Consider the following 12,973-nt stretch of genomic DNA (forward strand, 5'->3'; position numbering starts at 1 on the left):
GGCTATTTTGTCAGCTAGCACATCCTCTGAAATGTCTAGAAGTTCTCTAACAAATATTGAACAATGCTAACATATTTTTAACCTCAGTTTATTTTTTCAGGTTGCATTGGATCGCGCTGCTTCTATGCTAGTAATTTTTGAGATTACAGTACAGAGATTATAGTCATTGATATTTATCCCATATTTAGACTGGCTCTGCTGGGGAAGATCTGTGGGCTCTTTTGCATCTTTAAATAACAGCTGTGGTTAGGGATCCCTTTGAAGAGCTTATCAACAGATGATTAAGCTTAAAAGCAAAACTGTATCTGTTTTGACTGTATTGTGTATGTCATCTTTTTCATGACACTGGCTATTAATCATCTTTCATATTAAGAGTCAAAGGTTGTAGTTGGGAGCACTGGCTTACACTTATAATCCCAGCAACTTGGGAGGCTGAGGCAAGAGGATCATAATTTTGAGCCAGCCTCAGTAAGTTAGCAAGGCCCTAAGCAACCATTTCAGACTGAAAAGTGTTAAAAACGCCCAAGAATGTAGAACCCAGCACCTTTGCGTTCAACTCCTGGTACCAAAGGGGAAAAAAAGGTCAATGGTTAGCATCATTTCAAGTGTGAAAAAATGAAATTCAGATTAATGACTGCTTCCAGGGTCTGGGCATTGCTCCCTAAGCACTTTTCAGTCCTCCCATTCAATCTCACAACATGTACACAGCAGGTTGGCTGTTTGGATTCTGTAGCATGGCAGACAGAAGGTGGCCCTTGAGCGTGCCAGGCAAGCACTCTGCAACTGAGCTACATCCCCAGCCCCCTAGTAGGTTTTACTACACTTAAGGATGAAGAATTCAATGTGACAATGAACAATTCTGATGCATTGTGCAGGGACCGATCATGGTGCCTAGCCTTAGTCACTGTATGCTCACGAGCAGCACCCTGGATCCTCCATACAACCAGAGATTCTACGATGCTGCTATTCAGTAGCACAGAGCTGGGGACTGAACCTAGGGGTACTCTACCACTGAGCTATCCTGAGCCCTTTTTATCATGCAAGTGACCAGGGAAGGGATAAATTATCATATAATCATACATTAGAATACTAAATAGCAGTGAAAAGTAATGCATTATTACTTAAAAAATGACAATGAATGAATTATTGCATGTGTGTTGGAGGGCAGATCACCAAAGAACATGTGTTCTATGATGTTGTTCACAGAAAGTAAAAACTTGTATCAAATTATGTACAAATGCTCAGTAAGAAGAATGACAGACACAAAGTTTCTGCTAGCAGTTATCTTGGGGACGGGGAGGCAATGGAATGGATCCAGGAGAAACACAGGAGGTTTGGCTTCCCAGCATAAACACAATGACCAGTGTCAATAGTAACTCAACTTCCATGAATGGCTCAGGATGTCCAGATATGATACCAACAGTACTTTAAATGGCATATCTGAGCAACTCTATATGAACGCAGGAAAAACCAAATGCAAACTACTAGGTATACCAATATACAGGTGTTGTGAAGCCACATTTATCTCAGTAAATGAACTAACCCCAGAGTAGCGACCAAGGGCTGAAACACAAATACCCACTTGTGTATCTTCTGACACCATTTAAAATAATCACTCCTATTTGCAAATTTAATTTCAATGACTTACCCCTTGGGGTCTAAAAGATCCCGAACTTTCTCATTATAAATTTCCATATAGGATACTTCGACCTTAAAAGTCTGTGACTCATTTTGCTCCGAAGAGATCCTTTTAAATAACGCACAGCACAGCCTTGGAATGAGGCCCAGCTGCTCAGCATGGCCCATCATGGAGAAGGACTTTCCCGAACCTGGAGAAGGACAAGCAAAGGGAAGAAGGCAATAGGGGGTGACAAGGACACATCGGCCCACAAGTTCTCGCCATATTCCAGCCACCGCTGCAGAGAGAAAAGAGATCAACCTGGTCCTCAAAAGCAGACCCTGGGTGTCACAGTTACTCTTCTTTCCATCACACCTGTACCTGAGTCTGCCTCTCACTGTGAGATCCAAAAAGCCCCCGTCAGGGGTGGATGTTACAAACACAACCACGACAAAGGCTCAGGGAGCCGGGCACAGTGCTGCACACCTGCAATCCCAGTGGCTAGGGAGGCTGAGGCAGGAGGATCACAAGTTCAAGACCAGCCTCAGCAACTTAGTGAGGCCCCAAGCAACTTAGTCTCTAAATAAAATATAAAAAATGGCTGGGAATGTGGCTCGGGGATAAGCACCCTGGGGTTCAATCCTGGTACCAAAAAATAAAAAATAAATAAAAGTAAATTTCCACCTGTACATTAAGTAACAGGAGCAGTACTTTACTGTCATACCTACCATACATTACATCAGACATCTGCTCCCACTGGATTCTCCTAGTTATCATAAGATGTGAAGCCCCTGCTCTGATGATTTATTTATTTATTTCCATCTTATAACTGAAATCGTCAGGGCTCAGAGGTCGCGGCGGAGCTATGAGTATGTCTAGTTTTGTCTGTTTCGACCCCTGCTCCACCAGCCCTGGCTGCATGCTCCAGCGCCAGTTTTGTATCCTAGGAAAAGTCCTCCGTTGGAGAGGGCTCCATGGGGTTTTCTGTAGTTTTCACTAAAACATTTATATCAAGAAACTGGTCATTATTTTTCTAGTTCAAATTCAGGTTAACACTATAATTTAGGAAAATGACACTTAATGTTAACACTGAAATTACTCCATTTCCAGATCTGTGGCACCTTCAAAAAGGGGTTTCTTTGGATCATCTGATTCAGCTCAAATCCATGAAGTCAAAGCATTTTTCTGTTGCTTCTGTTAAAAACTTTTTTTCCAGTTTTTAAGTGTTAAAAAAAACCCACAAATTTAGGGCTGGGGGTATAGCTCCTCAGTGGTAGAACTTACATTTAGCATACATAAGGCCCTGGGTTCAATCCCCAACACCACCACCAAAAAAAAAAAAAAAAAAGGGAAAAAAAACGCACATTTGATTATCATTGACTAATAAGAGCAACTTCTTACCTGTCTGTCCATATGCAAAAATACAAGCATTATACCCCTGAAAGGCTTTTTCAAGAATTCCTTCCCCAAGGCACTTGAAAACCACTTCTTGTCCTAGAAAACAAGACACACAAAAATTAAAACCAGAATGCTTATTTCCTGACGTATGTGTGCTAACATTCTCTTGTGCCCTCTCACATGTTGAAAGTGTACCGAATGCCAGAGACACGTAGGGCTCAGTTTTAAGGGACCAATCGGTGCGATTTCTTCATTTCCACCTGCACGACTGGGTCTCGCTATGCTGCCTCGGCAGGTCTTGAGCTCCTGGGCTTGAGTGATCCTCTTGCCTCAGTGTCCCCAGCTGCTGGGACCACAGCCCGTGCTACTGCGCCCGGCTTGCAATTTCATCTTTGCTTCTAGAGTCAGTGCCTGGATAAACTTACGACCCCATAGTTTCCCCTTTGGCATTTCTCTGGGCATTGAAATTTCTTTCCCATTGTCAGTGGGCAAGATGAGAGCACCATTCAAATTTGGTCATTTCTTCTTAGGACTTAGCATCCAAGGCATCATGGAATATGACCTGTCTGGTCTCCCTATCTGGCTTCAGAGCTTCCGATGATGTCGTACACATTATGTGAGTCCCCACAGCACCAAGCCCTGTGCTGAAAACTGCTGCTCGCTGCCCAATGCCCGTGGTGGAGCGAGTTGCTGCTGCCAGCAGGACCCCCATTCCCACAGGGGCACGAGGACAGTTCCCTCATCCAGGAGGGGCATCGTCACGCACTATACCATGGTAGAGTGAAGGTGTGACAAGCTTCTTAAACACATAGGGGAACATTTACTACCCTTCAAAATGGGCTGCTTTAGAGCATCCATTTCCCATCGTTAAGAGAATTAAAATTATTCTCTCCTTCCTCTGTGCTCCCAAGTGCTTACAAGAGTCACTACTAGGCACCTGCAGAAACTACTGGCTTTAATCTCGGCTTCCCTCACTGGAATGAGAGTCCCTGATGGCAAAGACTATAATCTCTTTATCTTTGTAATCCTGGTTTCTAGTGCAAAATACTTAGTAAATGTTGGTTGAAGGAGTCAGTTTAATCGTTTTATCCTGCATGACATTTGGAAATCCTTTTGCGTTAGAAATGATGTAACATACCAATAAGCTTCTTTTTTTTAAACCAATAAGCTTTTGGTTGTATATTTTTTATTTATGCAACACTGAATCCAATTTTAATGTTCCCTTATACATCGTGATTGCAAAACAAACTCTTTAAGTGTGTTGACATGAAACAAGAGTTAATATTTTCAATCAATCACTATGTGTGCAGAATTCCTCCCCCCCTTTGGGTACTAGGGATTGAACCCAGGATGCTTAACCTCTAAGTCACAATCCCAGCCCCTGGTTTTTGGAATTTTTAATTTAGAGACAGGGTCTCGCCAAGTTGCTTAGGCTCTCACTAAGTTGCTGGGGCTGGTCTCAAACTTGTGATCCTCCTACCTGTGACTCCTGAGTCACTGGGATTACAGGCATGTACCACCAAGCCCAGTGTAGCACATCAATACATTAAGTAGTTTTAATCCTAAGAGCCTTTCGTAAACACACAGTGGATTGTGAAGATTGCCCCTAGATATGTGAAGGTACTCACATGTGCTCTAAGAATAAGGTACTATCCACATTATCGTCTACTACATACACACTTTAGAAGTTGCTTTTATGACACAAATACAAGAGTTTTGTGTTCACTGAAAAACTATCTAATCTCTGTGGTACTTGATTTTTTTTTTTTTTTTTTTTTTTTTTTTTTGTGGTACTGGGGATTTAACCCAAAAGTGCTCTACTACTATTACATCCCAAATCCTTTATTTTTTATTTTAAGGCAAGGTCTTGCTAACTTGCTGAAGCTGGCCTCAAAACTGTGATCCTCCTGTGCAAGCCTCCCGAGTCATTGGGATTACAGGTGTGTGCCACCACAATTGGCTGGTGCATGATCTTTCATACACCTCAGTATTTCTTCTTCTGTTTTCTCAAAGGACCTTTCCTAGTCAACATGTATTCCCAAGTCCTGTGCCAAAGGCAAGTTTTACATTGGGAATGAGCCATGTTTCAGAGATGATCCAGAATCAAACTCAGCCTGTTCCTGGGCTCCTTAGAATTGCTTGTGGTCCTCAGCCAGTGCGAGGTACCACTCTAACATGTTCCAAAGGCCAGGCTTTGCTGGCACAAGTGGCTGAGTAGAGCAATCCTGTTTGATCCGGCATGCTGGTCAACCAGTCCCCAGGAAAGAGGGAGGTCAGGGTGGACAAAGCTAGGTCAAGCATCCTGACCATAGTTCATGAGTTCAGTTCTGTGCAGCTTGTGAACAAGCAAGAGCGCAGAGAAGCACTGGGGTCGAGATTTTATCACGGCTTCATAGAGCCTGTGGTTGTTAACCCATCAGACTTCCACCTATCTGTTTCCTATCAGGCAGGAAATGCAGTCACTAACCAATCAAAGAATTTCTATCTGTTCCCACAGCAGATTGGAAATGTGACACTACTGACTTCAGCTCCTGATGCTACAAGTAGATTCGAATTAGGAGGGATTATTTTCTCCAAGTTGTTTCAGAAGTAAATCATAATATGTCTTTTTCCTTGTCAGGAAATGACCCTTTAAAATAATTTTCCAGTTATTAGTTGGAAAGAGCAAGAAAGTCACATAAACCAGGATGTGTGTGTTAAGACTGCATGAAAAAAAAATGATCAAAGAATTCCCCAGCACACATAAAAATGAGAGAATAAATTTCAGTTTAGTCTATGTCCAAATTAATTCAAACACTAAGAAGAACATGAACTGACCTATTTAACCTGGATTTATGATACTAAGGAGCAGAAAGAGAGTTAACTTTTATCCACTGGACACTGGTAATGCACTTTTCATATTTTATATCATCGAACCCTCAGAATACCAGGAAGGGCAGGTATAAATTATGGTCAGTAAGGTGACTGGGGCTTTAAAAGATTAAGTCACTTGCCCAAGGTCTCTTGCTAGTGAGTGGCGAGCCTGGCTGGCCTGTCTGATGCCGCCATCGGCAGTAATGCTGTGGGACACTGGGCACAGTGACTCCCATCCTGACCCCTAGGTACTTTCTACAGACGCCCAGAACTTATCCCCTGCACCATGTGCATGTGTGTATGTGTGTCAGTGTGTGTGTGTGTGTGTGTGTGTGTGTGTGTGCACGCATGCGCACCTCGACAACTGGGCTGTGAGCTCCTGCACCCGGGGCTGTTGAGCCTTCCCATAGTGCGTGGTCTACACCAGGAGTTGATATTTTCTGGATTATCCCTGTATTGACAATATTGTTCTCAGACTAATGTATTTTTAATGGAGGGCCCCTTTTCTCATTACTGATGATTAAGTCATCAAAAGACTGCTCTTTGAATTTAAAGAGGAATGCTTAGTCATAGTACTTTATACTTTGGTCAAAGCATGAACTTCTAGTGACCCCCGAAAGACCAGAGCAGGCCTTTGTCAAGAAGCCAGTGGGGTGTGGGCAGAGGGGCCAACCTAATATGCCAGGCTACCTGGGCAATCTTGATAAAAAAAATTATAAATCACTCTTCCTGATACCCACAGTCACCTCTTAGGCATTAAAACAATAACTATATATGACAAATAAATGACTACCACTAAATACACACACACACACACTCTCTCTCTCTCTCTCTCTCATATATTTCAGAAAATAGACATTCTTTTAGTATAATCATGTTTGACTGAATATAATTCAGACTTATTATATTTAATAAACTTTTATTTATAACTGATAAAGGAAAAATTTTGAAAAAAATGGTATTTTTTAAAAAGAAAGAAAAGGGGCTGGGTTTGAGGCTCAGTGGTAGAGCGCTTGCTTCCCACATGTGAGGCCCTGGGTTTGAGCCTCGGCACCACATAAAAATAAATGAACAAAATAAAGGTAGTGAGTCCATCTACAACTAAATATATATAAAGGAAATAATGGATGGATGGAGGGAGGGAGGGAGAAAATTAGCCTGGTATGGTGGTGGACTCCTATAATCCCAGTGATTTGGGAGGCCGGGGCAGGAGAATTGCAAGTTCAAGGGCAGCCTGGGAAAATTAGTAAGACTCTGTTTCAAAATAAAAGAATAAAAGGGCTGGGGGTGCAACTCAATGGTAAAAGTGTCCCAGGTTTTAATCAATTAAGGGAGGGAGGGAAAGACATAGTTGAAGTTCCATAAGGCACAACTTATAAAAAGATAAAATGTAAAAAACTATTGTGAAGTTCATGTAATTTTACAAACCTACGCAAGACAGAGTGGAGAAGGACTGGAATATACTCTATTATGTGCTCAAGGAGATTTTCTCTCCTAGACAAGACATGATCAGCACTTTCCCTCCTCATCCGTCAGCATTTTAAACAGCTGACCAGCTTTCCATTCTGAGTAACTGATACAGCCAGCTCCCTGCTGTACATTACTTCCTTTTAATTTTCTGAAATATCTATCCGTACCTGTTCGTCCCTGTGCACGTCCCTATGGGCTGCATCCTGCAGGACCCGATACACCAAGCGGCTGGGCTCACAGGCCGTGCACCAGCGCCTGTCCCAACAGCCGCTCGGCACTGCTGTTAGCACTCTTAGTTTTGACCAAGTCAAGAGCGAAAAAAGCCTCTGGTTTCATTAAATTAATTTTCCTTTATTGGTTATTGCTCATCTGTATTTAACCTTTAGTAAATGGGCTACCTGAACCCCATTTTTTAAAATTAATTGGGTGGTGCAGACACTGCTTTTCTTATTTTAAAACATTAGTCATATATTAATGAGATGAACCTTTGGTCTGTCACCCCTATAGTTAATCCCCCCCCCCCCACACACACACACACTGTCATTTGCCTTTCAAGTCTTGCTTCACTCTTTGTCATAGAAAAGAGTGGCCTTTCATGAAAACTTTTCCCTTTTCCTTTATGATTTTTGCTCCTGGTTCATGTTAGGCTTCCAAATGCTTTTCTAAGCCCAAATTATGCAGAAGATTCACCTACATGTTCTTCTAGTTTTGTTGTTTCGAGGTTTTAAAAATTTCAATCCTAAGCTCTTCCTCTTCCCAGTCAAGTCCCCCTGGCAAGTTCCCTTTCTTCATTAGTAAGACAGGAGCCACAGCTGCCCTTCCTGGGGGCTGGGATGGTTCCCCTGTAAGCCTGCAGCACAGGGAAAGGGCTTCCTCGGTGCTCACCAGGGAAGTCAGAGCACACTAAACTCTCATTGGTTATTACCGTGTCCTTTAGGTCTCCAGCTATCAAATCTTGGTGCAAAGAAGGAAGTCATCATCTGATTACCTTCCTTCAGACAGTGCCTCCATCTTTTCAAGAATTTTGCGACCAGATCCAATTTCAAGATAAGAAAGAAAAAAAGAGAAGACCTTTGTTTTTAGGAACTTTCCCTAGTACCAGGGATGAGACCCAAGCCTCGTCCTTGCCAGGCAAATGCTCTACCCCTGAGCTACATCCCAGGGCCTTTTTTGAGTTTTTATTTTGAGTCAGGGTCTCACTAACCTGCCCAGGCTGGCCCTGAACTCGTGATCCTCCTGCCTCAGCCTCCTGAGCAGCTGGGATGACAGGTGTGCGCCACTGCGCCCGGCAGGAAGATTTTTGAAAGTCATCATTTACTGGTATTTTTCTGACTCACCTGGAAGTCTTACTTTTAAAGCACCACCAAATATAACAATGGTGACTCTTAGACTCGAGGGCGAGAGATGGGACGAGCCTGCGCAGTGGGTGGTGTGTGTGTGTGCTCAAGCGTGTTAGCACATGGGTGTGTGTGCCCAAGTGTGCTTGGGGATGATGAGAAGGAAAAAAGAGTACTGCTATTTGGCCCAGGGTATACTGCCCAGTAGAGGAAGAGTATCTCCTGTTCTTTTGAGACATTAAGAAGAAAGTCACAGGGAGAGGGGAGGGGACAGTTTAATAAATCACAACAATAAAATTGTGAATGGGACAGATCCCACCAAGTGTCCACTCTTTTCCAGAGTGTGTGTGTGGGGGTGGTTATAGCTGTATGAACCCCTGGCTGAAGTCATACTTAACCAATTCTTTCACCTGGTGACCTTGTGGGCACCAACATTATACTAAGAAAAGCTACAAAGAAGTCAAACTGTCAACCAAATCCTGAAAATGTATTGTGGACTCATAATACAGCCTCTGCCTCTTCATCAACCAGCCGTCTGCGAAACACATTGTTCTGTGCTGCACGCTGCCTCAGAACACAGGAAGTATCAAAGACCCCCACGTGGTCTCTCAAGGACCCAAGGTTACCCAAGAGCATGGAGGTTTTCTAGCATTTTGATTGGTTCGCTTCTATTTTTAAAAGTCCCCGTTCTCAGCATAAGAAAAAATGACCTGCCCATTACTCTCTGAACCTCAGTTTACAAGAAGAGAAGCTGCTCACGCTGGTGGTGGGAATCAGAATCCACACAGTGCATGGGTGGGCCCCCTAAAAGATGCAATCTCCTCACCCTAAATGTTTCCCAACTACAGTTTATACTCAGAACAAAGTGCTGTTTTTCTAGGGGAAAGCCCTCGGGGAACGTTCAGAAGTCCTGCGGGAATGGGAGGACCTATGAGCATTTGTCCCCATCCCAGGCAAACCAAGCAAAGCCACCACATTGCCAAACCCAAGAGCCCTGTGGCTTTTCAGTTAGGACTAATGCCAGAGCTCCAAGCCTGATGTTTGGTGAATTCACAGGGCGAGCCTGACCTCACTGTTAATGACCATGACCGTGATGCCAATTTCCTCTGGGGTTTATGATCAGACCTCCTATAACCATGCGGGCAAGCCTTAGAACACAGACATGCCCAGAGAAACTCATAACAGTGTCAGAACCGTCAAGAGAGCACCTGTGTAAAATTTCTACCAGCAAAATCACAGACGTGAGTCACCCAGCCCTGAATCACGTATGACACAGATCTGTGGGGAGAGAACAGCCTCGGGCTCCATGCTGTCACACAGTCTGCCCTCTGGGAGCAGCAACAGACTCGAAGGTGCCAGGCTGTGTCCTGGGAGCTGGGTAACCAAGGCCATCCTCCCTGCACAGCAAGGCCCCAAGAGCAGGGCTTCAAAGGACAGGAACCAGGGCGAAGGGAAAGCACATCTACCATTCATCTGATGAGTGATGAGGACAGTGTAAGACACAGGGGGCTGTGTCCTAGGAAGAGGGAGAAGGAAGTGGGTGGTGTGCCCCCCTGTGTGGCTGGCGATCTGCTCTGAACGCAGCAGACACATATACAGCGTGGCTGGATGAAACACCACGCAGAGGATGCACTGGCTCAACTACACACAGAACAGTTCTGGTTGTCTAAAGTCACGGCTGGGTAGAGGAGCTGAGGTTTGAACACTGCTATAGTGTGGATTTCCATTCCCCCAGACTCCCATGTGTGAAAGGCTGGGGCTACTGGGAGGTGGTAGACTCTTTAGCAGGGCAGGCCTAGCAGGGGGTCCTGAGCTCACTGTGGGCACGTCCCTGAGGGCACTGTAGGACCACAGTCTCCTCCTCCTCCACAACTCCTGCCACGATGCATTGTCTCACCACAGGCCCAGAGCACTGGGGCCAATCCACATGGAGAACCACCAGAACTGAAAGCCAAAATAAACCTTTTCTCTTTACAAGCCAATTATCTCAGGTATTTTGCTACAATGACAGAAAGCTGACTAATACAATCAATCAATAATTTTATCAGTTTAAACAGAACTCCTAATTTTCCTTCTGTCCCCCCTACCTTTGGAATGAGATGAGAAAAAGAAAAAGACTATGCTCAACATCTGTGATTCAGAAATCCTGGGCCTCCTATCCTTCTGTGAAGGTGTTTTTCCACTTCTAAACCAGGCTGACAGCCACAGAGATTTTGATGAGTCTGGACTTGGCAGGTGGCCCAGCTCCCAATCAAAGCACCTGGAAAGTGCAAGAGCAGACAGGCTCTGCACACATACCTCAAGGGGTGAGAGTGCTGGATAAGTGGATAAGGCTGAAATAAATTCCTTTCTCAAACACCTTTGGTGGGTAGAAGTGTAGCTCTCAAAAATTCACATCTATGACTTCAGACCAGGGTTATGTTAGATGCCCCAACCTACAGAATTCAGATAAAGAAATGAAGGCACTGAGGCGTGGCTTGGTGATGCAGGATATGACTTTTAATCACCCGCAGAAAGTGCCTCCGAGGGGGCCTGGTAACAGGAGCCTGGAAACGGGGCCCCGGGCAAATCATGGGGCCATTTTCCACAGGGGTTTCCAAAAGCTATGAGCATGGCGGTCCCTGTGGGTCTCACTGCGGCTTGCCTGGTGTTTGTACCCCAGGGACAGCACTGGGCTGGCAGGAGCACAGCTGACGTTCTGTTGCTGGATGAGGTAGTGGCTCACCGAGGACAGGGCCGTGCCACCGCTGCCCTGGCCACTGGTACCAAGGACGAAAGAAGAAAACAAAGCCTCCTTGCCCCTGAAGACGGCCCCGGAGCTCATGGTGGAGTCCCCAGGAGGGGGCTCTGCTCCTCGTCCCCGGGCCCAGGCCGCTGGGCTCAAAGAGTCTCCCACACTGCCTGCCCGAGTGGTGCGCACCCTTCACAGCCCTCGAGGGGGTTAGAACAAAGCCCAACCCAAACGCAGCATGCCCCCCTCCAGAGAGCTTGCGCCAGAGGGAGAAGGCTATCCTGGCTGGGTTCCACGCGGGAGCACTCCCACGTGACCCCCTTCACACCACCTCTCTCTGGTGAGAGAGGCGCCCGGGAGGAGGTGAATCCACGCTCTTCACTAGCACACAGCAAAGTCACTGCTACCCCACGGGCCCCACTGCCTTCAGCTCTCACGGGCAGCAGAGCCTCTGAACCGCAGCTTCCTCATCCATGACATGAGGACAATAGCAGTTCCCAGCTAACTGGGTGCTTTGATGATGATATTATGTCCCGCGGGTAATGGGATCAGCACGGGGCTGGGCGTCTATTTTGTGCTGTGGTTACTGTTCCCTACTCCCCCAAATACACTGAATTAGCTGAAGTGTTGTCTCTGGAGCCAACTGGTAGTCTAAGGAAAGTGAAAGAAGGGTTGGGTAGGAGGAAACACGGGAGTGGAGGTAAGAACAGAACAAACATATCTATGCCATGAAAACATCATACATGTGTACGATACACATACACTCTTTTTAATAAAGCTGATGAGATTAGATTAGCTCATTTACTTTGGACATCTTTGAAGACAAAAAAAAAAAATGTTTTTTTCTTGGTACTGGAGATTGAACCCAGGGTTCATTCTCCATCCCAGCTACATCCCAGCCATTTTTATCCTGTCTCACTGAGACTGCCCTTGAACTTGTGATTCTCCTGCCTCAGCCTCCCAAGTTGCTGGGATTACAGGTGTGTGCCACCACAACCTGTGCAGTTATGTTTTTGTAAAGGGTCAGTTGAGTTTGCTCCTGAACTGGTTTATGTCCACTGTGCTCTGTAATTATATAATTTAATTAACACATACAAAAAGAGAGTTGCTGATTCTAAGAAAACTTAGTTGAATGCTTAATAAAGGTGAGTCATGAAAGAATTGTCAAATCAGGTATGGGTGAGACAATTTATAACAGGCTGTAAAAGGGCCAGATGTGGTGGTGCATGCTTGTGATCCCAGAAACTTGGGAGGCTGAGGCAGGAGGTTCACAAGATGGAGGCCAGCCTGGGCAACTTAGTGAGAAACTGTCTCAAAATAAAAACAAAAAGGGCTGGGGATGTGGCTCATGGTAGAGCTCCCCTGGATTCAATCCCCAGTACTGGGGGGTTGGGGGTTGGGGGTGGGAGGGAAGACTGTAAAAGAAAAATAAAAATCTAAAAGGATTCTATATTCAGATTTTTTTTTTCACAAACATCTTTTAGGATAACATATATCATTTATAACGAATTTTTTTTTAATAATGTTCAAACAGCCAACTACTAAATTTTGGTTTAAACTGAAGAG

General features: G+C 44.8%; 1 protein-coding gene across 4 annotated transcripts in view; it reads right to left on the bottom strand.

Moving 5' to 3' along the window:
* The window catches only part of Kif13a (kinesin family member 13A), a 178,683-nt gene that overhangs the window by 77,102 nt on the left and 88,608 nt on the right, over nucleotides 1-12,973 (bottom strand). For all 4 annotated transcript variants that reach the window (XM_048799835.1, XM_048799834.1, XM_048799833.1 and 1 more), the window contains 2 exons: nucleotides 3,020-3,112; nucleotides 1,649-1,829 (listed from right to left, as the gene is read on the bottom strand). In XM_048799835.1, the coding sequence (XP_048655792.1) occupies nucleotides 1,649-1,829; nucleotides 3,020-3,112 (274 nt within the window). The remainder of the gene's footprint in view (nucleotides 1-1,648; nucleotides 1,830-3,019; nucleotides 3,113-12,973) is intronic.

The sequence above is a fragment of the Marmota marmota genome, unplaced genomic scaffold (assembly GCF_001458135.2).
Source record: "Marmota marmota marmota unplaced genomic scaffold, marMar, whole genome shotgun sequence".
NCBI lineage: Eukaryota > Metazoa > Chordata > Mammalia > Rodentia > Sciuridae > Marmota > Marmota marmota.